Genomic DNA, 25,843 nt, shown 5'->3' on the forward strand with positions numbered 1-25,843 from the left:
ACTCAGTACAGCACTTCACTGTACCTCTGACCTGAAACTCCGTAACAAATAAATACAGGTGTAATGAGTTCAACACGTTTTATTGATTAAATGTCTCATTATTTACAGTTAAATAGACTTCCATTTACTTTCTTTAAAGTGTTTTCACTCTTCCAATGTTCTCCCATATTATTCCATCCACAATCACATAAATAGATATGCACAGATAAACTTTCTACAACTGGAAATTACGCTTTCTGTGCCGAATAACCACAGATTAGACCAGTATGTTCATATGTTTCCCTCTGACACAAGACAGCTCACATATTTCATGTATCACTATTGAGAAAATAATCAATGACATTTTAAGTTAGAGGTGATGAGCACGATGTGCTAATTTCTACTTTGACCTTAGCTAACTCAGCCATCTTTTTGTTCAACAATATTGATCCTTTGGCAGTAAAAAAAAAAAAAAAAAATGTCTTCGGGTTCAATATTGTTTAAAAGTTGGAAAATGAAATGCAATTGGTAAAGCAATGTGTAGTGGTTGTGTTGTCAACAACTAAAATGCCCACAACTGCAAAAATTGCCATTGTTCCTGGTTGCATGTTCTCTTCCACTCCACTCAAACTGAAGAAGTACTGTATTATTATTGGCTCTTGACCGGTCTTAACTCTCATCTTTTCATGATACAGCAGCTTTCTTTTCTTGGTAAGTTGCCATCATTTTCTTGATTTCAGCAATGGCCTTTCCTGGGTTGAGTCCCTGTGGAGAGCAGAGCCCGTGAGATAGCAGAAATCATAAGTCTGGGAGGAAGAAAATGTTTATGGTTGGATGGTCTTCAAAGTACCTTGGGGCATGTCTTGGTGCAATTCATGATAGTGTGGCAGCGGTACAAAGAAAAAGGGTCCTGAAGTTTCGATAGTCGTTCCTCAGTGAAGTCATCACGAGAATCTATCATCCACCGGTATGCCTGCATGACAGCACAAAGTTTTGTATTACATAGTATATATAAACTCGAAACTCAGAATAATTCTTCATAACACTAATAGTTGCTGGTCTGTCCTCTGTAAATCTTGACCTGTGGTCTTTTTTGACAAAAAGCTGGTACAGACATGAAATCAAAACATGTTGGAACTGTATGATGTTTATATCCTTATAGTATAATATATATTCTGAAGAGTACACATTCTGAAATTTATTTACATTACCTGCATGAGAACAGCAGGTCCCAAATATTTGTCACCATTCCACCAGTAGCTAGGGCAACTGGTGCTGCAGCATGCACACAGGATGCACTCGTACAAGCCGTCCTGTTGAGTTAAACACGTCATATTTAATCGACGCTTTGGTGGTATGCATTATTTTATTCTAATGTGACGCAATAGAACATTGTACTAATCGTGTGGCGTGGGTTGATATCATCTGGGGGAGTGAGTCAAGGTTTAACCACCATAATTCTCACACAAAACAAGTTGAATTATTACATGGTACGACTTTTTTTCAAGGTGCCAACTAGGGTCTGGAATCTGCTCGGTGAACAGCGAATCTGTGCGATGCAAACCGAATGGGAACACAAAACCTTCAACACAAATTTTGACGGAGATACTTTACAGCAGTTTAATTTGGTGGCCCTAACAAATGATGTCTCAGTTTTAGCTGTCAACTCATTTCTGTGTGGCTATGTATTTGTCACCTTCAAACCAGGAGCCAAATTTCCATACAATTCTAAAACATGTGGTGAGCTGACCTGAACTGTTCCACTTGGTAGAAATGCGTTTTAATGATGTAATGATGATGAAACTAAATTATATATTTACCAGTTTTTGCCTGTCCCCCACTGACTGGTAATATTGGTCCTTCCCTTCCTGAGATTCATCCTTCTTTTTTAGGTAGGGCTCGATGGATTTGTACTGTGCATAGAAGTTGCTCATGTCCTGGAGGAAGTTATTAAAAAAAAAAAAAAAGAATTTATTAAATACTGTACATGGTTGATTACTATTATTTGATTTGATAGCAAGTGGTAAAATGGCCACCCCCTGATATGGATCAAAACAGCCTTTAATTCATATTATACAAATGAAACATTAATCAGAACACTATGTTTCAACAAGCTGGGGTGCACAGAACATTTTATTATAAAGAACATTTGGGGTTTTTCTTCCCCTTTAAATTGCAATCGTATACTATATAAACTCATGACCTGACTAAACAAACTTGCAGTACTTACAGGCACGAGATCTTTGACCACATACATGTGAGGGAGGGGGTAAATTTTGGTGGCTTTGTTTGTGTTGCTGTCAATTTTGTTGAGACATGCAAGTGTATTTCCTCCATTGATGTTCATGGCACATGAGCCACAAATGCCTGGAATTAACATTAGATCAGAATTCTCAATTTTGTACCATTCATTTAAAGGCAGGTAAGTTGTAGTGACAAAAACAATAATTAGTCCCTCACCTTCACGACAGGAACGTCTGAATGTAAGTGTGGGATCTATTTCATTCTTGATTTTGATGAGAGCATCCAGAACCATTGGACCACAACTGTATATAAAGAGAAATTTACCAAAACATTGTAGCATCTACAAAGTTGTTAAAGTACATAGTAAATTATTAATTACTGCAATTCTGTTATTTTTGTTTTTCTGAAGGACCATGTGTCACGTGTCTTACGTGTTAAGGTCAATTTCATATGTCTGCATACGGGGCTTGTCTCCTGCAGTGTCTGGATCCCAGCGGTAAATCTGAAACTTCTTTATCCTGGGTTCAGGAGCCGGCGAAGCCAGGGTCTGGGCATTGCGCACCGTCTGCATCATACACAACAAATAACAGTCGACATCTTATGTACATCTGCACATTTAATTAGCTCCAATATTTTTTTGTAATTTTGTGCACATTTTGTAATGTATTGTTTTGTTTTATATCATTTGGGTATCTTCAAAATATTCAAACAGATCAGAGTATGATGAAATCCAATGTAATTAATGTAATGCTGTATTAACAAATTGTGAAAGTGATTTTTTTTTCTTCGAAATGGAAGCCATTCTGATGCAGGTGTACCTAATGTTGTGGCCGTTGAGTGACTTTTCTTGTGTAACGCAGCCTCTCCCTAGTGGTTGGTGGGGTGAACTGCGTGTTCGTGTTACATGACTGCTCTCTTTGTTACCCAACGGTCTTGGTGACAATGACAGCTGAATTGAGAAGCTGCAACTTCTTTAGGTTTGTAAATTCAGTTTCAAAAGACATCCTGACAGCCTTAAGATATTTCAGAACTTATCATATATAGCAGCTGCCACTTAACGACGTTACAGTACGGTATTCCAGTAATTGTCTGCACTGTTCAAATACATTTAAATACAAATTTGATTATGACATCGCATAAAATTACATTACGTAGCCTCGCAGGATGGAAGACATTGAACGTGGTCTTCTTCCATTATATAACATCATCATACGTTCATGTGTCCAGTAAACTAACGTTGATGCAGTGTCTTGAAAGCGACTTACCATCAAAATGCCAGAGTTCCTGACGGCCAATGCATTCCGGGTCAAAGGGAGACAAAGTACTGACATTTTCGAGTGAAATCAAGCAGAAGCTCAGCAGTTGTGGATTCAACCGAACAGACGCGCTTTAGTGTTTCCAACCTCAAACTCCACCCCTTTACGGTGCGTTTAAATGACGCAATGGAACGTCGAACGAGTCAGCTTCAGTGATCTAAAAAAAAATGTTGCCTAGGAAATTACTCCTAGCTGTCTCCGACTATGACTGTTCTGTGGTACGCTCAATTAAATATGATTAGAGATATACAAGTATACCTTGTTTGTATTATTTTAGGATTTACTTTTTGTTTTGGGTAACTAAAGCGTCCTATGCTAGGAATAAATGATATATCCTATAGTAGTTGAACGCATCATGTGCCACACCCTCTCTTACAACACGAAAACGAAGGTGAGTTACGTCATGTGTACTGGTCGTCTGTATACGTCACTTTAGTAACCGGGGCGTACTGCATAGTGTTAATGCATATATAAATGCATTTAAACTATCTGGCTGTAAGATATATTTAAATATATATCCTCATCATTATTTTCATTTGTGTAAAATTATATGAGTTGTTGGATGTAGGTTTTATATGTAAGTAAATAAATAAATAAATAAATACATTCCCGCTTGTACATAATTCAGTCTGGACTCAAGTTCAAAGGTCTAATCTATATAAGCCACATTTTTACCATATGGTCCAGTACTAGGATGTCAGTGTGTCTGGGTCCACCCGATTGCTGTTGATTCTGATTGTAATGATTTCCATTTCTATTTATAGCAGCACGTAAGTATAATTACGAGTACTGACACAATCAAACATCAGAGGTCACTGCTGTGCTTCAATAGCACTTTTAATAAAACAGACATTTCATCCTCACAACAGCAATGTCTGGACATCAAGAGGGTGGGCGAGCGGGGATCTGGTGAGGGTTCCCTGCGCTTAATGGCTGATGGTCAGAAGTGAGAGGTGATTACATAAATATGTGCGAGCGCTTTCGGGTCACTGCTGAAATGCTTACAGCATGTTATCGATCGTAAACGTCAGTTTTACAGATGTCACATAGTACATTACCTGCTGCAAAGGTGTTGTGTGTTGTGTGAAGTTTACAGTGTCAGTGACACAGAAGTCATGACTCAAAGCATATCTTTTTTTCTGAGGGGGGTTATCTATTCAGTCAATTATTCCATTGATTATTCCAATAATCTGATCAAATATTATTTTGCTTAAAAGTGTGCTTCAAAAATATTTTTGTTCCTGATTAATATCTATTAATCAATTATTGTGTATTGTTTAGTGATAAAAAAAAAAAACTGTTGAGCAACATCACACAAGTAGAATAGAAGTTGGACTCATCAAACTTTTTGAAACTGATCCAGTTACTGGTTTGGTCATTGTTATACAAATTGAAAACAGATATTTGTGAATAGTAAATTTGATTAAACACCAAATATAATTAGTCTGCCTTTGTGAATGACTACAGAAATCATTAATTTAATCAATAATACATCATTTTCTATAATTACTGTTGACAGGTGAACATCAGATCACTTGATCAATTTTGACAATGACGCTAAAAAAATAATTGATTATTAAAATACTCAGTCGATTAATTTGATGATCAATTACGTGTCAATTTATTGACTAATTTGGACACTTTTAGTGTGGAGTTTATCCATGTGTACACCGTACACATTGATCAGTTGTGCAACATGGGAAACATATGACCACTTAAAGTGCCTGTAAAGTGAAAACAAATGTCTTTTAAATGTAATGCATAACAGACGGTTGTTAACCGTCGTCTCCGTCTTTGCCGTTGTCTCCATCTTTGAAACGTTGTGGACATCTATGATCAATTTGTGAAAGCACATCCTGCTTATGTCAACTCATTTCTGTGTGAGCCGCAAAAATATATTCACTAAAAAGCCTTCCAATATCTTCAAATATGTTAAATGTATTTGAAAACATTTTACAGAGCTTTTATTCTTTTACAGGGTTTTTATTCCTCATGGGAGGTATCGGGAATTATTTCATTAGTTTGGGTTATCTCGGGTAGTTCTGCTTGAGCTTTGAGAATTCTGCTTGGCCAACAGCCTGTAAACAACAGTGAGAAAATGAAAAGGGATCTACATACATAAAAACTACAAACTTCCGTGTATTCTCCAAAATAATAAAAATATAAAGCAAAGAGAACCCAAACCACAACCCTTGTCGTGCATTCCCCTTCAAATATTTACATGAAAAAGAAAATATTACATTCAGTTAATTCACTATAAAGCTAATTTGTCTGTGGCTCTTCTTTGGCCGAATTTCACATGGTTTCACATCCATTTTCAAAACAGACTTAGCTTCCTCTTCCATTGCTGAATTTTGGACCGACCAAGCCAATCATTTAGTGAGGAACAAGTCATCACCCCCTCCCCTTTTTTTAACCCCTCTGGTCCATATTTTTACATATCTACACAAGCAGCAATCTAACATCACAAAAACCCACCCACCCAGGAATTGCATTCACCCCCCGCCCACACCTCCCCAAAGCAACAAGTCTCCCACCCAAAATAAAAATGCAAACACTGCCCACGTCATACCCTGTTCTAAAAGAGCATGCCAAGTTAAACAATGAACACAGAAAATGTCTCTATACAGGAAAAAAAACACCCTTAAAAATGTTTTTTTGTTGTTGTTCCTGCTCCTAAAATGTTGGACCTGACTTCATTTGGGACTTTCTCTGGGGTTGATGGGAGCCTGCATCTGACTGAGGAAAGTTCTCTTAGGGCTTTTTAGAGGGCAATGTTATCAGGGTGGTGTGCGGAGATTCCCGTGAGGCCACCTGCCGTGAGGTTTAGGGGCGAGTGAAAAGGAAAATTCTGGACTGGTTGGTTGGTTGGTTGGTTGGTTGGTTGGTTGGTTGGTTGGTTGGTTGGTTGGTTGGTTGGTTGGTTGGTTGGTTGGTTGGTTGGTTGGTTGGTTGGTTGGTTGGTTGGTTGGTTGGTTGGTTGGTTGGTTGGTTGGTTGGTTGGTTGTGTTTCTGTTGTTGAGTCAGAGGTGACGGGGGCTTGGGTGGCCATTGTGGTAGAGCTTCTGCTTGATGTGCACCATGTTGCCACTGGAGTCGTCCAACTGTCGGAGCTGGGCCCTACGACGCAACTCTCGAAGGTTGCAGAATTGCGGCAGCCAAGACCAGGACGGCGTATCTAGAGAAGAGACGAGAGATGATATGGTGCTCTCATGACACTGCGCAACAATTTTCTTAATCAAAGATGCAAATAAACTTTGGTAAATTGATGTAAAATGTTTAATAGTATTACTATTAGTAATATTTATTAATTAGTGCTTTGATTCAGCAACAGGTGTGATATTCTCTGAAACGTTCCAGCTATAAATAATGGGTAAAATATGTATTGCACAGGTTTATATCGGTCAAACTGAAAAACAAAAAATGAAAATATCTCAAAAACCCCATGTGCTAGAAAAAAAAAGTGAAAACATTTTGATTGTCCAACGCTGTTCCGAGACAATTTTGAATTTTATTCACCATTGGATCAAAAAGGTATTTGGTCCAATAGGAAATTGAACATCACTAGTGGTTGGGATTCTACTTTGTACAACTGGTAGTGGCCAAAACTTAAGTGCGCGATTTAAAACTTAAATTGCAAGTGAAAGTGAATGTTCAAAATGTACCGGGGACATTAAAATGCCATGTCATATCACATGAGCTTTCACAACAAAAACTGAGTTTCCAAGTAAAGTGAGATTGTGTTTCCGAGTAAAGTGAGATTGTTCTTTCACTAATTACTCTTCTTTGCAGCTTTTTGTGCGCTGGAAGGGGCTACTTGCACAAAAAGACCCAGAATCGCTCGCATGAAAGTTTTACTCATTTGCGCAGCGTAAAAATGACTTATTGCATTCGCACAGACTTTGGACTGGAGTCGCTGAGGTCGTTTAGCCCCCCAGCTTTATCATCGCTCTAATAACATTTAATTCTGGGAAGTACAAGGGAGCTTTCTCACACTGCCAGGGTGCACCGTTTTGGATCTATTTCTTATGATATCCTATCATAGATATGAAGGTTGAAATTATATTTCACCCCGGCAGCCAAAAGAACTTTTTTGTGTTCACATGAAGGAAATGAACCTTGACTGTACAATTTCTGAACAAAAAGGAAGTAGAGTGAAATGTTGATGCCTTGAATTATTGCTATTTTTTACAAAAAGTTGACATTTGGTAATCTAGTAGTAGTGCCTGGGGAAAACCTTGAATCTCAGAATTCAAAATGCATAAAATAAAGCCCAATAAAGATAAGACCATTTGCCAGCATAAAAGCCGCACAGTCAACGACCAGTGGCCACACGGGCCGGGGGCCAACACTGATGAATTTTGGTGGTGTGAGGTGAGGAGTGGGGCAGACATTTTCACTTGTCAGGTTCTAAATTGAAGGAGGTGAAGTGAGGCCCCGGGAGACAGGAGGAGGGAAGGGCCTGGACCGCAAATGGCCCGGCTAAAGGATGAGTGGCAAGAGGAGGCGAAGCGGAGGCTATAGTGGTGAAGTTTAGCGAGGATGGAGTGTGTGTGCCTGATGGAGAGAAGGGGGGGAGTTATTTATAGCTGTGAATGGGCCATGCTGTCCACAAGGACTGCTCTGAAGGGTATCCGGAGCAAAACGGGGGCAAACAAAGACAGGTCCCTCATTTGAATAAAAGCATGAAGATGACAATGCATGGCTTGGAAAATTCAATTTACTATTTTTTTTTTATCATTCCAAGTTGAGGGGAAGTACTTTACCGTTATTGTCTTGTTCTTTTTTTCTTCTTGGTGTTATGAGATGTTTACAGAAAATGAAGAAATGGGGCACAGAGCCAATCACAGCATTTGTGTGCGTTCGTCTGCATGTGTGTGTGTGTGTGTGTGTGTGTGTGTGTGTGTGTGTGTGTGTGTCTTCCTCACTTGCCATTCCAGCTGTTCACTCGCTCTTATTCTATTTTTAGAATTGGGTGGAGGAGAGAGCGGTGTGTAAGTGGGGGTGGGGCCGTGACAGCACCTTCATCCTGAGCCTCCCTCCACCTCCACCTCCACCAACACACGTACGCTGAAAGCCTTCCTCTTGTTGTCGGCCTCACCTCCACTTCATCGCTGTGTGGCTAAATGCGTGTGACCCAGCATAAGCGTCTCGCACACACATATAAAGGTTTATACACAGGGGGCATTCCCGCCCTGCACAAAAAAGGAACACTCTTCATATTATCTGGATGTTTTTGCATTTCCCACCACTGATGCATTGATTCTTGTGATTCTGAGTACCCTAATGTCTTCACCCTTAAAAATGCAGAACTAAAAACAACCCAACGCAATGAGAAAAGTGAGCTGTTTTGTGCTAAAAAAACTGGGTTGTTAACCCAGCATTTTTAAGGGTGTACCATGCATGTTTTTGAAATGTGGGAGGAAGCCATAATATTTTAAATTTGGTTATTCCCGATGGAAAAGGTTTGTTTGGCCCGGCCCCAAAGTTGGAGGTTAATCAGTGTCACCAACCTTTCCAGTAATTTTAAAAACCGAGGAACTGAGGCCCTAGCTTGCGCAGAATGTTCACTCATCTTTTTTTGTGGAACTTCCTGCCAGTTTGTGCCAAACGACTGAATGCATTCCATATTTAGATGTGAAAGCAGATGGTGGTTCAAACCTAAGAACAGTATTATCCAGCTCACTGGCTATTGTGCAATCAGAGAGCACATTGAACAGCTATAAGGGAAAAAGGAAATAAGGGCTCAACTATCATGCTTAATTGGATTCAAACATACGGCATGAAAAAATATAGATAATGATGATGATGCAGATTGTGGGACTGGGGTCACTTACAGGACATAAATACACAAACGAGGGTACCACAAAATGGTAGTAAGATGGGGCAGCAAGGCCTTCCTTGATGGCCTAAAAAATATCAGGAGCAATGACTTAATTTACAGTGAAGACTGAGCCCTGCTATGATTAGAAAAAAATCCAACTGACTTTCACCCGAAGACTTGTAATTATCAATAGATGCCACAAGACAGCGAAAAATCACTTTTTTTCTATCAGGCAAGGAGTGTTGGAATTTTTTTCCCTCTAATCAAATGTCAATTTCTGTGTGCAGCCATGTCAGTCTCTTCTGCCCAAGGCCTTCAGAAAAACTAGTGCTGGCCAACCTCACATGGGGTTCCACAATTGTACTGTTTAAGGATTTGGATCATCCATCAATCTATTTTCTATACTGCTTATCCTGTTCAACATCACGGGGAGCTCAACTAGCTGACTATAGGTGAAAGGCAGACTGCACCCTGGAGTGATTGCAGGGCACATAATGTATGAAACACACAACCATTCACGCTCATATGCGCTTTATCACTGAGAAGGAACTGAACCCCCGTTGCCCGTGCCAAAGTCAGATGAATGAAAGTCAGTGACTGATTCGAAGCAAAGCTGTACGTTTTGTAACTACAGAAAGTACAAGGAAGTTACATTGAGGTCAAACAATTAGTCCCATGGGGCACTGAACTGTCACTCATAGTAAAGGGCTTCGCTCTCTTGACTTCAGTGTGCAGCGTGGGTTCATGTCGGCCTGAATGTGAGTGTGAATGATTGTCTGTCTCTATTTGTGCCCTCAGTTTGACTGGCAGCCAGTCCAGAGTGCAGTCTGCCTTTCGCCTAGAGTTAGCTGGGATAGACTCCAAGATAAGCATTACAGAAGATGGATGGATGGATGGATGGATGGATGGATGGATGGATGGATGGATGGATGGATGGATGGATGGATGGATGGATGGATGGATGGATGGATGGATGGATGGATGGATGGATCGATGGATGGATGGATCGATGGATCGATGGATCGATGGATCGATGGATACTGAACTTTTAAGGAACAGAAATTAGTGACGTAGTGGTTATTACAGCTCTGAAAAAAGTGCACCGTACAAATCTTGCTCCAGAGTGAGCTCACAAAGTGCCATTTGAGCAATATTAGAAGTGACAAGGTTATTCAAATGAATGATCAATTGTTTTGACAGCAGATAATCATCAGCAAGATAAAATTTCCATTCTCTCTGCATGTCTGCACCCTAACTGTGTTTTGGTATCTACTCAACCCTTCAAGAAAAATATACATCTAGTCTGACATGTTGTTCAGTGATCAACTTGAGAAAATGAAAGATGCACGATAACTTCACAGATTTTTTTTTTGGACTGGAAACCCAAGTTGCAACATTCTTTCCTCAGCTTTTAACCCTTGCAGTCTAATTAGCAATGGATTTTCCAAATCCCACCAATATCACATTCTTGTCTATTCTTAGGTTCTCTTTAAGTACAAAAAACGTGTTTAACTGTCAATGATTTTTTTTTTTTATGAGCTCCATATCAAATTGTTAACTGTTGACATTTTTAAATCGACACACCTCGAAGAATTCGGACGGGTATTCAGATAATCTCTAACGAAGCTCGTAGACCTATCATGTCAAATGCAATTTGATATTGTAGCTGTGTTGCTAGCTGTATTTTCGCACCTCTTTTACTAAGTGCCTTGTTTACTTTTTCCAGTGAGGATGACGTGTTCTGTTCAAGCTCGATCTTCAGTATTCCGAGTCAGACTGTGCAATGGGAGCCAAGCGGGTCTGAAACCAAAGGGCATCTTACCGTAGTAGCGGCTCGACCTCCAGGCCCTGACAGCGCAGTGCAAGACGCCATCCAGCCACAGCAAGAGCCAGCTGATGCAGAAGCCCAGCAGCAGGCCCAGCATTAAGTCCATCTCTTGCTTGGTCACACTGTCACTTACAAAGTAGTTCTCTGAGGAGTCCACCAGGGAATGGTCCCCATCGTACGGAATGACATAGTGCACATGATGTCTGTAAGGAAAGACACACGCCTGTTAGAACGACTGTGTGCTATGTAGAGTACTGTTCAGGAGGCTTAAGAGAAATTCAAGTCAAGAAATGTTTTTAGCCATTTCGGGGCAGCCATTTTTGTCCTGTACGGCCACTTGCTGTCAACTGCAAATGACATTGCAGTGTCTAACCACAGCCACGGCGCAAATATTTTCGAGTTCATGCCAAGAGATGTTCTCAACTTGAGCCTTTAGGCACTTTGATGTCATTTTCACTCGACAACAAGTGGCAAAATGACCGACCCCTGAGATTAATAAAAAAATTGTGAATTTTTCTGCTTGATTAATTTCTCACAAATGCAAAATTAACCAGAATACCATCTTTAAACTAGAATTTGTTTTACTTAACTTCCACTTTAAGACGTAACTAATGTTGTTATGACCTCTTTGACACCTAAACCATAATTAAGTTAGTCACATACAGTTGATAGCAATATTTAACAATGCAGCCCATAGAAATGATCCCCCCTAAATCGTAATACTAATAATGTCATCGATATCCATCCATCGATCCAACGATCCATCAATCCATTCATCTATCCATCAATCAATCAATCCATTTTCTGTACAATTTGGAACCTATCCCAGCTGACCTTGGGTGAGAGGCAGAGTACACCCCAGATTGCTTGCCAGTCAATCACAGGACACATATCGACAAAAAGTTGCACTTACATTCACACCATCACTGAATGAGCTGAACCTCGACACCAAAAATGATACAGTAACATACACTGTTGCCTATAGTTATGGTAATTAAAATTAACACTGTCTTAGCAATCCATTTTCCTACAGCACTTGTTTTTATGAAGGTCACTGGTAAACTGGAGACTAACCCAGTCAATCACATATAGACAACCATTCAAGCTCACATTCACACCAGTGGACAAGTGTCCTCAATGAACCTAATAAGAGCTGAGAACCCAGAAACCTCACTGACACAAAAATAAAGCTTATACTGGCTAATGCTACTGAGAAATCAAAGCCTTCATGACAAGGTCCCCAAACCTACCGTATGCAGCACGGGGTGGATTCAAATACAAAACCTCTGTGACAGTGAGGAAGACAGGCTAACCACTCAACCACGGCACTGAACTTACTAAATCCAAATGAGAAACTTTTCTTCTTACTGTCACTGTGGTCCCACCACCTCCCTGTATTCCCTCGTGTTCTCCCAATGTCATCCCTCTCTGTCACTCCAGGTTTCCTTTTCCCTAGTTGCCTTGGAGTCTCTAGAGTCTTATTGTGTTTGATAAAATTCTTTCGAGTCTTTGATAGTTTGTTCCTCCTAATTCTTTCATGTGTGGCTCACGCTTCAACTTTTGATCATTATTCAGCCGCTACTTCCGTAGTCAGCTGTTGATTCCCATTTTAATTGCATATACAGCATACAAATTGGAAATCTTATTCCTGTAGATCAAATGGTTCATTCTCTTGGTAGGAAGCGCCACCACGGTCCATAAACACCAAAACATATATTTCCACATAGTTTGGTCCACCATAGATTGACATCATTGTCATTCAGTTTCGCACTGAGAATCTGATTGAAATGAAAATGCATCTTAACATGCAGTACTGTGATACGAAAATAAATTCAAGTGTGGTATTGCAAAACTGTACTGGTGTTGAATATTTTTTCTATATGTTAACAAATGTGTTATTCTGATTTCTCTAATCCAGTTAAAACAGAATACGTATTGGAATTTAAAATATGTGCACAAAATGTTATCTTGTTATCTTATTCTGATATTTGGTGACACATTTAAAATAATACTCTTATTGAATACAATTTTAATAGAATATTTTGAGGAAAATTGAGTGGCAGCTAATGTATGCCAGGTTTCATCTCATAACAGAACAGTGTAGGTTGCCAAGTGAAATGACACTGACTGTGTCCTCCAGGCTGACAAGGTGAAGCGTGTGGGCACCGTGACTCGTCCGCACTCATCAGGTGGACCAGCGTACATCTGCACGAGTCACGCGCCAGACAAACTGACCGAATATCGATGGAGCAGGCATTCATGTGTGTACTCCAGTGATGTAAGTGATTAATGCTCAACTTTAATTGACACTGTTAATTTATCAGCGGTTGTAGTTTGCAGTATAAGTAATCTATTGTGTGTAAAAGGAACCTCTGAAGAAGAATGCCCCCTTTCGGTTGGGCTTTAATTTTTTTTTTTGTGCAAAGCCTATTGTGAAAAGAAGCAGCATCCACAATGGGTGAATAAAAAGAATGTGCATCGGATGTTAAGTGAAGTAAGCAAACTGGTTTCTAAAGCAGTAAAGGTTTTCAGCATCACTTCTTTTTAATGTCAGGGTGCACTGCTTGATTGTTAGTTCTCCTGTGATTGACTTCTTGCATTTGTGCGATTTAAAAAAAAAAACGTTTAAAAAGTGAGATGAAATGTTTTTTACAACTTTATCTTTAGCTTTAATTTGTATACAGCACACCTACTCTTTGGGATAAATGTGGACCTAGCCTAGTCCTTCTCAAATGGTGAGGCGTGCCCGCAATGCCGTAGGCGTGCATCCGACCCCAGGAAACGTTTTTTTGGCTTTCTTTAAAATGTAATTACACATCTACTGCACTAGGTGGCAGTAGCGCTCTCATAGTTAGGGTGCACTGGGAGTGTTAGCACTAAGGAATAGTTTTGTTTTCCAAAATCACCACGCACAAGGAAAAACAACCAATCCAGGGCTCCAGATTAACTTTTTTATTCCATTATGTGCATTCGAAGAAGGTTGGAGGTCAGACTTAGCCCTCTCGAATTTTCCCAGTTGTGACCTCAAAGCGTTCGAGGCGAATGTCAACAAAAAACATGGATGATGCTGATAAGATTGTTTGTTGTTCTCGTTTATTACAACATATTTTGACCGCCAGCAAAGTGTGAGGGGCAGACTAATTTTTTCGCACCGTCTTGATTATTTTAGGGGCAAAATACAACCATTTAGGGACAGTCTGGAGCCCTGCAATTGGAGAAAGAAGGCATGACTGATGAGGTGTCAATTATCTATCAAACACCCCCCTCAGCACCAGGCTGTTACCCCTGAAAATTTGTAATGAATGAAGAATATTAATTGTATAACTTTGAAGTTTTATTCATTGAAATGACATGGGGTGTTCCTGCGAGTGCATAACAAAAGATTGACACTTCAAAAGTCTTCTATTTCTGATTTTTTATACATCCTCCGATGCATTAGTCTTATATATCAAAGTACAGATGGGGACAGAGAATGCAGCATTTTTTCCCCCGACAGATGAGATTCATCATTTATTCAATTGCTTGTCTACTTGATTTGATCATCTGTAGTCAAAACAAACAATCACTAGGCGACAAAGTTTGAGATGAAAACAAGCAATCACTGAAAAAAAAGGGCATACTCAACTTTTGGTTGCACGTGAATAATATGTGGTGAATTGGTGTAATTTTCTACTCTTTTCCTAAAAAAATATTCGTATTATGTTAATTTAAGACATCTTGATCATGCGCAATATGTACTTGTCTGAATTAAGTACATCCAAAGTATCCCAAAAAAATTTTCTGTGTTCAACAAACTTCTGTATTCTATACACATGTGAGGCACTGTAAATTTTATCTCTGAGAAAAGTGCTACATAAATAAAAGTGACTTACCTAAGTAGGTCAAAATATTGCAATTGAGGGTTCAACAGCTTTGTGATGCAATGCTGTTGAAAACCCCAATCATTGTAAACATGATGTTAAATTAACAGCATTATTATTTGTGCTAAAGCATATTGTTTTTCCACACAGCACTTGCGTTGATTCAAATTAGAGCACTTAATGCTGTAGGAAGTACAATACTATAGACGCAGCCTGCTGTTTTAATGTCAAATTCAGTGTGAATGGATGCAACAGTGCAGAAAAGAGGACAATGTCTGCCCTGCAGTATCTGACACCCTTCCAGTTAATAGAAATGCATTCTTCTGCATCTTAATGAATACATGGATGACTTGATTGCTGCTGCTACCCTCACCAAAACACTCAACAATTCACTCTCTTTTAGCACATCTTCAACCACATCCACCACCCTATAATGTAGCGAGCTTTATTTTTGAGGCCCGTATAGAGTGCATGTGCACTTGAAGCTCACACTCCATCACCTATTTATGGCGCCTCCAACACACACACACACCTTGGCAAGACTGCATGCAGCAAAGGCGTTTACAGTCGACGCATGCAAAACACGCCTCGGCCAGCAGTACATGCTTTCGGTGTTGGAATACGCGCAGGCAGTAGACAGCTTTGCGGAGCTCCATCGCACCCAAACCCCCGCTCCCGGGCCTACCCCGGGCCTCCTCATAACAAATCGATGGGTAAAGCATGAAAAAGAGCATCGCGCGCACGCACGCTCGCGCGCGTGCACACACACGACGGCGTTTATTACCTCCCACAGTTGCAGTGACAGACGCGGTCCTCCCCTCGTAGATGTGGCAGGATGTAGTTGTGAAAGCGATCCAGTAGTGCGTTCATGTCCATTAAACAGGCGATCGCCTGAAAACACACATGCCAGTGAGCTGGGACATGACGAGAAGGGGGAAAAAAAGATCTAAATTATCTCGCAGATGAATATTAGCCGAAAATAACCCTCACGGGGAGAGGTTAAAAAGAGAGAGAAGACCCTCCAGATTCTAAGATGAGCAGGAGGATGGAGAGAATGTGGAGGGGAGGGGGGGCATGGATGAAAATGGATTATTTATTTATGAAGGAAGGTGATTATAAAGGCAGGCAAACTTAAATTGAGCGGCTGTAAGGTTGTATTTGATTCAACTCAATTTCGTAGAACACTACCACCACCACCATCCATGGGAGGCATGTGTAGGGTGTAGTCTTACCATAACAACTGAAGCACCCAGAATCATAAAAATCATGGTGGTTGTGATCATATGCATCCAAACTTCCCAACTGGCCCGCCACCACTCGTCCTCTCTCTCTCTCTACTCCGGCTGGGCTCTGCAGGGCTCTCCCTCCTCATGGAGCCGCTTCACAGCCAGCCCCTGGCTCCCGGTGTAGGCTACCCGGGGGGTACCCCTCCCACCCTCCCTTCTTTCCTCCTCCGGTGTCCTCTTCCGTTCTATACGGCAAGCAGCAGTGGGCCCTCGCCGTCCAACGACACCCCCTCCCCGGTGTCTCGTATGCGGCTGCCTTCTAATTAAGAATGCAAAAGGATCCAGTCTTTTCTCAATCCATCTTGAAAACCAAATGGAGAAAATGAAAGGGTATCCTCGCAAAAAGGGAGTGCTTCGCTATCCGTTCTCCCTCGGCCCGGGATATTCCACCTCAGTACCGGCAAAGTCTGTCCTCCATGGGGCCAAAACGATGACTTTCCTCCGGATGGATGTGTCAAAGATGCGCACCGACGACTCTTCTCTCAGCCGACATGGGAGTCTCAATCTGCGAGCTGGTTTGACTCACGCTGCGCCCCAATTCCTGGTCCAGATCAAGCTGATGCCCGGAGCCACACGCACATGACGAGACTAACCCATCCTGGACCCCCGGCAGCAGCAGCAGCTCAGACCAAGACCAGCACCCACTCCCACGACGGTGCGCGCGCGCCACTGCATGGTAGTGGGCGGCGGTGGGGAGGGGAGGGAGGGAGGGAGGGGGAGAGGAAGAGTGGGCAGGACATTCACTTCATTATAATGGTACACTTGCTCAATGCAAAATGTCTGCATTTTTGAATTGTGTTTAGCGCCAAGACAAGGGTGTTCAAACTACAGCCCGTGGGCAGTTGCGTTTGCAACCGCAACATTTGCTAAAAATAATATTTGACATGGATCGGAGTACTCACTTTTTTAAAAAATGGAAGGATGGTGGTGGGGTCATCAAAACTGTGGCTGTATCAATAGAAAACATCTGTATCGTGAACGTCTCGGGGAGAAAATGTCTTATTGTTGAAAAACAATATTGTGGCGAGTGTTATATTATCAAACGTTGAAGTGGGCATGAGTAGAAATGGCCATGTGAATTTTGATAACAATTGATCATAGTTTGCTGACATTAAGTGGCAATGAGCTTGTATGCGTGAAGCGTTTTAGACTGTCCTGAATCATTCCACTTCACTCGCAAGTCTCCATTCTCTGTCCTTTGTTGACATTTATTGGCAGTCCAATCTGTTCACTCTTTTTTTAGTTTACTCAATGTGCTATACATATATTGATACAAATGTAAAGATGGGTCGCTCGCATTCGGTTGACTGCTCTTCCGTTCAACCTAGGTGGCCAATGCTGATGACATGCTTGGCCTTGAAACTATGAAATGCTCCTTTAGAACACCCACCAAGCGGTGGAGTTGTGCAAGTATGTACTGCATGCTTCTACTGATGCAATTTTTATGCCCTTGCCTCACTGTGAATTTGATTTAGTAAACATTAGGTCTATTGCGTCTCAGCCCACGCCTCCTCCACAGCACATTCTCCAACAGTGTGGAGTCATCAGGAGGAGAAGGTGACGAGTAGATTTGCTAAGAGCTGAGAACAGAAGGTGGGCTGTTATTTTCTTTCTGAGTTAAAATAACAGCCAAACTGGACTCTCCTTCTTTAGTCAGTGTCTTCACAATTTGAATATTATAATGAATGTAATGTAACACCTGATATGACAAAAGTGGCAGTGAAATGTACTTAGCGCATTGTATTGATAAATTAGTATCAAAAAGGGACTTTTGTTGAATTTGACTACACTACAAGATTTTTTTTTTTACCTTGGAGTGAAAGCGAACTGGTTTGCTTTACTTCCGGGTGACGTATGCGGAATTACTTCCAACATTTCGAGTGACGTAGCTAGACAACCAGAATCTTACTCTTCAAATGCAAACGCGTTTGACAACTAAATCGTGTTAAAGTAAGTAACTGTTACAAACTGTATCTAATCCTCCATTTGTTTGTCTTTCGGAACAAGTTTGCTTTTCAATGATTTGGTACGTAATTACTAGCCGTGAAGTGCTACTTGCTAGCATAGCTGTGAAAGTTGATGCGTTTGAATGCACGACTTTCAAACATGATCAGTTTTCTTTTACTATTGAACCTTATGGCGCTCATAGTTATTGAACAAAATGTACGTGCAATTAAATAATTGTTTGGCTTGTTAAAAAACATTACAATTGAACTAATAAGAAGTATACTTTTTCCTTTCCTCAAATGTCCTTTTGTCGTATTATTGAAGGAATAAATTGAAGCAAATCATCTCACCACATGTATTAATTTCTTTAAATAAAGCTGGATTGATTAATTTGAAAAATGTATATTTTACTGTTTTATTGTTTTGTTTTACTCTTGTGCATTCAATAGTTGGTTTTATATTGTATTTGTATTTCCTTTTTGGATATGTTTTACAAGATTGTTTTCAAGAAGTTAAGTAAAAACTACAATCGATTATTTTATAGATACAGATTTATGTCATTTGTTTTAGATTTGTCTCAGCAATCAGCTTGTTTTCATTGTTGCCCCACCTTGATTTCTGTAATTCTGTGACTGGTTTTGCAGAGCTGTTACGGAACATGTCAACAAAACACATAGCCAAGCCTTCACGGAGCAACAAGAGAAATGAACTCGAACGAAAGAGAGACGAGCGGTCAGCGCGCCGGGCGCTCGCTAAGGCCCGTAAGAATCGTCCTCAGGATGGCGATGATGAAGCAGCAGCAGAGTTTCTCAGTTTCTCCACTCAGCTACAGGCAATGGGGCTGATGCTGAGAGAAATTCCCGGTGATGGGTAAGTTGTGGAAGTGACAAAGAAACGTCCTTATTTTTATGAACACATGCCTATTCATGAAATTTGTCTTGTGATGTGTCAAATTCCCATCACCGTAATGAACAAACGCACATCGGTAGTGGCCTACACTAGAGCATTGGGTGACGTGACTCTCTGGGAGCAGTTCAGGGTGTCTTTGTTTTGTTGAAGGACACCACAGCTGTGGGTCCGGGAGGGGGATCTTGGGGGTTTGTAGTCCTTCGCCGCATCCTCTCCAGCTCTTTCTGCTCAACAGTGGTGGGAGCGTTTTGCACTTCAGTAGATTTTTCAGGTACATGTACTTTTCAAAATTCATTTGTCTGACTGTTTAACTTTTTCGCCCTAAAATGTTCCCTGCAGAAATTGTTTGTTCAGAGCCCTCGGAGACCAGTTAGAAGGTCATTCTCGATCTCACCTGGAGCTACGTCAGGAGACTGTCGACTACATGATGTCCCATCGACAAGACTTTGAACCCTTTGTAGAGGACGATATCCCCTTCCTGGAGCACTGTAAGAAAATAACCCTGTTATTCAAACCCAGAACATTTGACTGTGAGGCATATTTGGTACAAGACCCAAATTAGACATTTTGTTCCTCGGAGACCCAAGCTTACTAAAATAGAACACATCAGCATCACGTCAACATAGAGCAATGATAAGTAAGACAAAATAAAATAAATTATTGAAGCAAAAAGCCTTTTGACAAGTCATTGTGCACTTGTGTCATGATCGGGAAAATAGTTTGTACAGTATGTATACTTAGATAAAAACTAACGCATAACCAATTGTGGTTCCCAAGCCAAACTTTGGGAAAGGTTGCATTTGTGAAGAGACAAAATGTATATACCTTTTCCTTTCACGCATAGTATCCAACCTGGCACAGCCTGGAACATTTGCAGGCAATGACGCTATCGTGGCTTTTGCTCGCAGTCAGCAGGTGAAAGTGGTCATCCATCAGCTGAACACACCACTTTGGGAGGTGAGGCCAGGAAGCTTTTTTTTTTTTTGAAAAACACAAAGTTTAGACTGTCTTCCCTCTTGATTTACCTCATTTGTTTTGGCTGGCAGATAAACGGTACAGAAAAGCAGATGTGTAGAGAACTACACATCGCATACCGCTATGGGGATCATTACGACAGCGTGAGGCGCATCGATGAGAACACAGAGTCTTGTGGTCAGATACGCATTCAGGTATATCTTGGACGCCACAAATGAAGTGTACTAGAGTAAAGGAATTTACAGCTCATAAATCCTGCAAAGCCACACGAGCATTTTGATTTTCAATATTTCTGAATTACAACAAAATAAAAAAACAACAGATGTTTTATCATCCAGTTTCCATACTGCTTTTAGTCATTTGAAATATCTAATACTCAATTTGTTCTCTGAGATGCAGCATTCATTTTATGCAAATGATAATGACAGCGCCCCCCCCCCCCCCCCCCCCAAATGTATTGTCAAAATGAATTATATTTCAACATTTTAACAACCACAGTAATGCAAAGGGTAACCAGAGTTCTCCCATCAGATTGGGCCAGCAAAGGCCTGGTTAGAGTGAACCCTCACTATGCGCAAGGGTGAGCGATCGAGCTCATCTGCAAAAATCTGAAAATAATTGGCCGCTCCATAAAATGGGTTTGTAATTGTGTGTAGATGGCAGCAAAGCACTTCAAACAAAGAGGACCATAGCACTGGGCAACAGCAAATTTTAATCAGCAATCGCTTTGTGTCTTAACATTTATTCTTGATGTTGATTTAGAAAAAGAAAAAGAAAAAAAATCACATCCGGTTGATGAGATATTTTCATTTTTTGCCATTCTCAGGTGTCCAACAAGCAGAGAAAGGAGGACAAAAGACACAAGAAGAAGCAGCGTCAAGAGGAACGAAATAGACTCAAAGTCCTCAACAGACGCGACCAGAACCAGAAACTACCAGAGGCTGTCACTTTAATACCAGCTCTAAACACGCTCAGTATATGAGACTGACTTATAGACCAAAAAAAGAACTGCTGGTGAATAGTGTTTTCTCAAAAGAAGTTTGAACAGTCAAATTTGATGAAGAGTCTCCCAAGGTGACATTAAGAGTGCCTGCAAATATGGGGCTTGGAAAAGACACAGTGGGACAAACCTCATCTTTGAGCATTCTTGTGTGCCAAGACCTGATTTTTGCTGAAGACTGAATTCACTTTGATTCTCCAGATGAATTGTTTGTTCCATCTAACCAAAGGAATAAGAGCAGGAATCATACCACAAACCGTTATGCACCCCATTTTTGAGGACTCATAATCTAAATGCTGATGATATACGTATTCATGTATAGTCAGACATTATTTATTTATCCAATAGTATTTAATTTTACGTTATCCAAGTTTATAGCAACACAACTGAGCATGAACAAATGGTTGCCAAATTTTTGAAAAAAGGGGGGGCGGGGGACCCAAGAGTCGGGGGAACCCAAGAGTCTTTGCTCATTATCTAATACTCTGCAGTGGCATTCTTAAGGATAAAGTGCAGACTACTGCCCAGGTTGGTCAACAAAAGACATTAATGATGTTATTAAATGTTCTATCAGGATACATTCTGGTAAAATTGTATTGTTTTTCTTAGTTTGTTCATCTGTCACTGTGTTAGGGAATTATGAAGCGGCCAGGCTGTATAGTTTTCGCAGTGGTGTGATGGGCATGTATCTTTGTTTTTGTTTTTTGGGGGGTGGGGGTTCGTTTGCGTTTAGTTTGCAGGCTACATTCTGGTTCATAGAGAACTGATGTAGACTTGATGTGGACTGACGAGGTGGTGTGGAATTACTACCTTTTAACAAAGTGCATTTTTTTGGTAGAATTCTTTTTTTCTTTCTCTCTTGGTGGTAGAGGTAAAATACACAACTCACAAAAGGCTTTGGATATTGGGCTATAAATTCAAATTTTGGGATGAATAAAATCCACAACTTTTACAGTTAAGCTATCATGACCTTTCTAAATGTTGGTAAAATTGTCTCTACTTTATGCACACTTTGTTCCTGCTATATTCTAAAAAGGGGATCCCAATGGTAAAAATGTGTGGGTTTTTTCCTCCAAGGGCATCCACTTTATGCCACTGCAATATGCATGGAAACAGTTTGGAATGTTTCTTTACTGGGACATAATTGCTTCACTGAATAATTTAAGATACAGTAACACGCATGTTAGCACAATCTGTGAGTCGATGGGTGGTTGACCATGCAGTGCCTTTGGCTCTGGAAAAAATGATTCATTTTCAAGATTATATAAAGCAGGAGTGAGGAACCTTTTTGCTATCAGGACATTACAACATTTATGAAGAGCAATCGATACAATGATCAAACAAATATTTATATTTTGGGTTTTTTATTTTTAGAGTTTCAGAAGCATTGATTTGTCTTTTCGTTGTTGTTGTTGCATTAGGCCTACCAGCCCAAAATAGGGGTTGAGGGACTGTAACTCTACGGTTGTCAAGTGTAATGGAACGGAGGACGTGGAACCCCCTTGAGATGAAGCAGCATAACTCACTTAGCCCATTATTCCAGAAACATAACCTAATTAGAAACTATTGACTCTTAGCGGAACCATGCCAGTTTCATGTCATTGGAGATAAGAGTCATTGGACTGGGAGATGATATTAAACCTTGTCGCCCCACTCAGCTAATCTAATTGGACACCAGCAAGGAACACTGACCAAGAATACCAAGTAGAGTCTGGTTAAGGTCAACTACATCAAGACAATATGGAATGTCAGAAAATGGAATATATAACATGCGGTATAGTGATATCCTAGACCAGGGATCACCAATGTTCTAAAAATTGCTTAGTGGTGAAGGGACACTGTGACTTCCTAGGAATGTTGTATAAGTGAATTATGTACTGTGAAATACTTTTAAAAAAAGAACAGGTTTTAAATAATGGTTTAAAAACAACAAAATGGGTTGTTTTTTAATCACAATGTTGGTTAATGAGTATTGATTAAATGAGGATAACACCAGTTTAGTCATGGTGTGCAGTCTTGATTATATTTTTTACACTATGTCCAAATTTTGTATCTTTTAGCTTGAAAAACAACAAATTGTTTTGGCCAAAAATAGAATCAAATGTGCTTAATTGGACAGCTTCCACTTCCCTGAGATTCATTATTGTTGTAAAATCAAATGTCTTCCCCTCAAAAAAATCTTTTGGCTTCCAGTCTTCCAACTGGCTTTTTTAAAACACATGAAACAGTAATAAGAAAAATGACCACTTTAGGAAATAAATGTTGACTTTATTAAAATGCCATAAAATAAAACTGTTGAAAAGAGCTGCTAGTGAAAGGCAAAGTGACAAGAAATGATCAATCCGGCCCAGTGTTATCATTCAGATCTGCTCTTGACTGGAAATATGAAGTCATCCACCATCGTAAACTTCTCTCCTCGGTCTGTTCTTGAGAAGGATTCACCTGTCCAAATGTTTGCTTTATTCCAGTTTGATTTGGTCATTGTAAAAAAATGTGACGCATCTGATAAACAATTAACAAATTTGAAGGTCATTGCGGGAGGACGTCAGAAATCTTGTCTAATGTTCTCCTTGTTCTCGTCCCCCTGCTGCTGCCTGAGCTGACCGATTTCATTTTCTAGATGTACGATGGCCCGCTCGATCTCGTAGTTCTTGCTGACCAGCGAGACCCAGCTGTTGAAGGACAAGATATGTCAAATCTTAGCCAACTAAGATACAAAGAAATGAATTTCACTCAAATGGGTCACATACTTTGACTCCAGCTCTCGCAGTTTGGCTCCTCCAACTAACTGGTCATTTTTCCGCTGCCAATTCAAAGCTTGAATTTGTTTCCTATGTGTGACAGAAGTCAAATGAACTGATAAACATGTATGCCTTCATTGAATAAAAATATTTTCAGGCAACTGTTCACCTGAATTTCTGAAGTTCCTTTTGTGCTATCTCGATCATGAAAGCCAGGTTACTGAAGGAGGAGGAAGAATAAGGAAAGTCCTGGTTAACCACTTTTAGATCAAAGTTCAAAGCTGTCAATAGAGAGAGGTGACCATCACGTACTCATTGTAGACTTTCCATGCATTGGTTCCGTATTGCGACATGAGCTCCAAGTTCTCGATACGAACCGCCTGATGCTCCAGCTGAGCCATGGAGTTGTTTACACACTCCTGCCAAGCTGTAATGTCATTCTTCTGACCTGCAGAGGGTGCTGGCAGCTCATACCTTAAGAGGAATGGCGACATCACATTAAGTCTTCAAAGATTTTTTTCAGAAATTCTTGATCAGAATATTTTTATTTCCACAACCCACCTCTTCATGCTCAGGAGCTCCATGGGTTGTCGCGCTGCGAGGCGATCAAATTCATTCTTCATAATTTCTGTCTGGGGGGGTGACGAGAGGCAAGATTTTTACTTTTGTCACTGCCGGAGCTTTTAAGACAATTTTAGGGCCCTCGGGTGTTTTGTTACCTCGAAAGCAGAAAAGTCTGGAGTGGGCAGATAGCTCAGGTAGTTCTTGGTTGGTCTATATCTTCTCGTCTCCTCCTCCACTAATGCTGCAGCCTGAGAAACACAGATCACAAACACAGGCCCTCTCAGAAAAATTTGCTGTGGGTGGTTAAAAATAGGTTTTCCAAATCTATATTTAGATATACAGAGGAAACCCCTTATTTGCCTCGTTTTTTGTTTAATGCAGTACTTTTCTGCAGGTACCAATGGAATAACTTTACCCCCCAAAATTGTTGAAAGGTGGGTTTCTTTTCATTCATTAAAGTGCGCTTTGTTGTGTGGTGTCGCTTTATAATTCGGTCCTCACAATTGCGATGCCTCAAGGTCTCAGCTTTATTCATGTTCTTAAAAACTAATCACAGAAAATTCAATTGTTTTGAGTTTTAAACAAAGTGTAATTATTGTATAAGTATTTATATATTGAAAACACTTGAAAAACGTGTTTCTTATTCAAACACTTTTCAGTTATATTGGCCTCGCTGATAAAAAAAAAAGCAACAATATTGGTGTTATACTAAACTACTTGGCATGATCGAATGTACGCTTATAAATGTAATCGAATCTTAGCACATGCACAGCTTTAGCATAGTTGGTCTCCGTTTACAGTAGATTTTACTCACAGCTTCTCTGACACCGGCGGCATCGTAACCTTGATCAAAATAAGGTAATGCATCAACAAACACTTCCCCGGCAACTGAGGCAGTCCCAGACATGTTAAACAAGACACAATTGCTCAATAAACAATAAGAATCTCTTGATAAAGTGCGCCGCTTTTCTTGACGCGAGTGTATTTCCGGTTTATTCTTCTTCGTTGTCTTTTAATTTACCGGTCGATTACGTATCTTTGGTTCATACCGCCGCCTACTGTACAGAAAACACAAAGGTGTGGACCTACCACTTAGCATAACATCTATGCTTTCTGTAATTTAATGGCTGGAACAAAATAAAATGCGGAAATACGCTTACCTTAAATACATACGGAGTAATTATTTCTTTCCTATTAAACCTTAATAGATTTTCCAGACATTAGGAATGATAACGCATGGGCGTACCAACAGTCGCAGGAAAAGCGCTCTCTAGTGGACATTTTAGGCACTGCACCTGCCTGATTTGCAAATTCGTCACTGCGTGTTATTGAATTCATAGACATAAAGGTTTTTGCCATTTGTCATCATT

The 25,843-nt window shown here is 40.3% G+C and overlaps 5 protein-coding genes across 9 annotated transcripts; 2 read left to right on the top strand and 3 right to left on the bottom strand.

The window, feature by feature from the left end:
* Nucleotides 1-61: 61 nt before the first annotated feature.
* On the bottom strand, nt 62-3,849 carry LOC148402518 (succinate dehydrogenase [ubiquinone] iron-sulfur subunit, mitochondrial-like). The gene is made up of 8 exons (XM_088369156.1): nt 3,489-3,849; nt 2,655-2,788; nt 2,440-2,525; nt 2,210-2,346; nt 1,800-1,916; nt 1,191-1,292; nt 830-952; nt 62-744 (listed from the first exon to the last, which is right to left on the bottom strand). Exons 1-8 carry the CDS (start codon nt 3,552-3,554, stop codon nt 664-666), a joined length of 846 nt encoding a protein of 281 aa, XP_088225282.1. The 5' UTR covers nt 3,555-3,849; the 3' UTR covers nt 62-663.
* LOC148402519 (uncharacterized) lies at nt 3,681-17,930 on the top strand. Its single transcript, XM_088369165.1, has 4 exons — nt 3,681-3,930; nt 13,332-13,469; nt 17,666-17,747; nt 17,839-17,930. The coding sequence occupies exons 1-4, from the start codon at nt 3,865-3,867 to the stop codon at nt 17,919-17,921; spliced, it is 369 nt and encodes a 122-aa protein (XP_088225291.1). The 5' UTR covers nt 3,681-3,864; the 3' UTR covers nt 17,922-17,930.
* Nucleotides 6,399-18,183, bottom strand: tmem240a (transmembrane protein 240a). Of its 2 annotated transcripts, none has more exons than XM_088369163.1 (4): nt 18,148-18,183; nt 15,836-15,942; nt 11,186-11,394; nt 6,399-6,717 (listed from the first exon to the last, which is right to left on the bottom strand). In XM_088369163.1, exons 2-4 carry the CDS (start codon nt 15,925-15,927, stop codon nt 6,563-6,565), a joined length of 456 nt encoding a protein of 151 aa, XP_088225289.1. In that variant the 5' UTR covers nt 15,928-15,942; nt 18,148-18,183; the 3' UTR covers nt 6,399-6,562. The 2 variants fall into 2 exon arrangements, with proteins under 2 accessions (XP_088225289.1, XP_088225288.1); XM_088369162.1 differs by lacking the exon at nt 18,148-18,183 and adding an exon at nt 16,284-17,013.
* On the top strand, nt 17,851-23,168 carry otud3 (OTU deubiquitinase 3). 4 transcript variants are annotated; one of them, XM_088369158.1, is made up of 7 exons: nt 17,851-17,930; nt 18,929-19,154; nt 19,429-19,464; nt 19,533-19,681; nt 20,038-20,150; nt 20,240-20,362; nt 20,995-23,168. In XM_088369158.1, exons 2-7 carry the CDS (start codon nt 18,943-18,945, stop codon nt 21,148-21,150), a joined length of 789 nt encoding a protein of 262 aa, XP_088225284.1. In that variant the 5' UTR covers nt 17,851-17,930; nt 18,929-18,942; the 3' UTR covers nt 21,151-23,168. The 4 variants fall into 4 exon arrangements, with proteins under 4 accessions (XP_088225284.1, XP_088225283.1, XP_088225285.1 ...); XM_088369157.1 differs by lacking the exon at nt 17,851-17,930 and adding an exon at nt 18,135-18,287; XM_088369159.1 differs by lacking the exons at nt 17,851-17,930; nt 19,429-19,464 and adding an exon at nt 18,135-18,287.
* Nucleotides 23,169-23,415: 247 nt separating this feature from the next.
* bcas2 (BCAS2 pre-mRNA processing factor) lies at nt 23,416-25,488 on the bottom strand. Its single transcript, XM_088369161.1, has 7 exons — nt 25,288-25,488; nt 24,629-24,721; nt 24,471-24,541; nt 24,222-24,383; nt 24,079-24,129; nt 23,919-23,999; nt 23,416-23,840 (listed from the first exon to the last, which is right to left on the bottom strand). Exons 1-7 carry the CDS (start codon nt 25,378-25,380, stop codon nt 23,714-23,716), a joined length of 678 nt encoding a protein of 225 aa, XP_088225287.1. The 5' UTR covers nt 25,381-25,488; the 3' UTR covers nt 23,416-23,713.
* Nucleotides 25,489-25,843: the final 355 nt, after the last annotated feature.

The sequence above is a fragment of the Syngnathus floridae genome, chromosome 2 (assembly GCF_059516105.1).
Source record: "Syngnathus floridae isolate MCC-2025c chromosome 2, RoL_Sflo_1.0, whole genome shotgun sequence".
Lineage (NCBI taxonomy): Eukaryota > Metazoa > Chordata > Actinopteri > Syngnathiformes > Syngnathidae > Syngnathus > Syngnathus floridae.

Coding starts and splice junctions, on each gene's coding strand:
- otud3 (XM_088369158.1), top strand. CDS start 18,943: ATGTCAACAAAACACATAGCCAAGCCTTCACGGAGCAACAAGAGAAAT. Junction 19,682..20,037: donor TATCCCCTTCCTGGAGCACT/GTAAGAAAATAA, acceptor TTTCACGCATAG/TATCCAACCTGGCACAGCCT. Junction 20,151..20,239: donor TGAACACACCACTTTGGGAG/GTGAGGCCAGGA, acceptor TTTGGCTGGCAG/ATAAACGGTACAGAAAAGCA.
- LOC148402519 (XM_088369165.1), top strand. CDS start 3,865: ATGATATATCCTATAGTAGTTGAACGCATCATGTGCCACACCCTCTCT. Junction 13,470..17,665: donor CATGTGTGTACTCCAGTGAT/GTAAGTGATTAA, acceptor CGTTCAACCTAG/GTGGCCAATGCTGATGACAT. Junction 17,748..17,838: donor CAAGCGGTGGAGTTGTGCAA/GTATGTACTGCA, acceptor ATTGCGTCTCAG/CCCACGCCTCCTCCACAGCA.
- tmem240a (XM_088369162.1), bottom strand. CDS start 16,340: ATGCATATGATCACAACCACCATGATTTTTATGATTCTGGGTGCTTCA. Junction 11,395..15,835: donor TGTCACTGCAACTGTGGGAG/GTAATAAACGCC, acceptor CTTTCCTTACAG/ACATCATGTGCACTATGTCA. Junction 6,718..11,185: donor GAGGTCGAGCCGCTACTACG/GTAAGATGCCCT, acceptor TCTCTTCTCTAG/ATACGCCGTCCTGGTCTTGG.
- LOC148402518 (XM_088369156.1), bottom strand. CDS start 3,554: ATGTCAGTACTTTGTCTCCCTTTGACCCGGAATGCATTGGCCGTCAGG. Junction 2,347..2,439: donor CAGACGTTCCTGTCGTGAAG/GTGAGGGACTAA, acceptor TGTTAATTCCAG/GCATTTGTGGCTCATGTGCC. Junction 1,917..2,209: donor TGGTCAAAGATCTCGTGCCT/GTAAGTACTGCA, acceptor AACTTCCTCCAG/GACATGAGCAACTTCTATGC.
- bcas2 (XM_088369161.1), bottom strand. CDS start 25,380: ATGTCTGGGACTGCCTCAGTTGCCGGGGAAGTGTTTGTTGATGCATTA. Junction 24,722..25,287: donor CCGCCGGTGTCAGAGAAGCT/GTGAGTAAAATC, acceptor TGTGTTTCTCAG/GCTGCAGCATTAGTGGAGGA. Junction 24,130..24,221: donor GCATGGAAAGTCTACAATGA/GTACGTGATGGT, acceptor CTCCTCCTTCAG/TAACCTGGCTTTCATGATCG.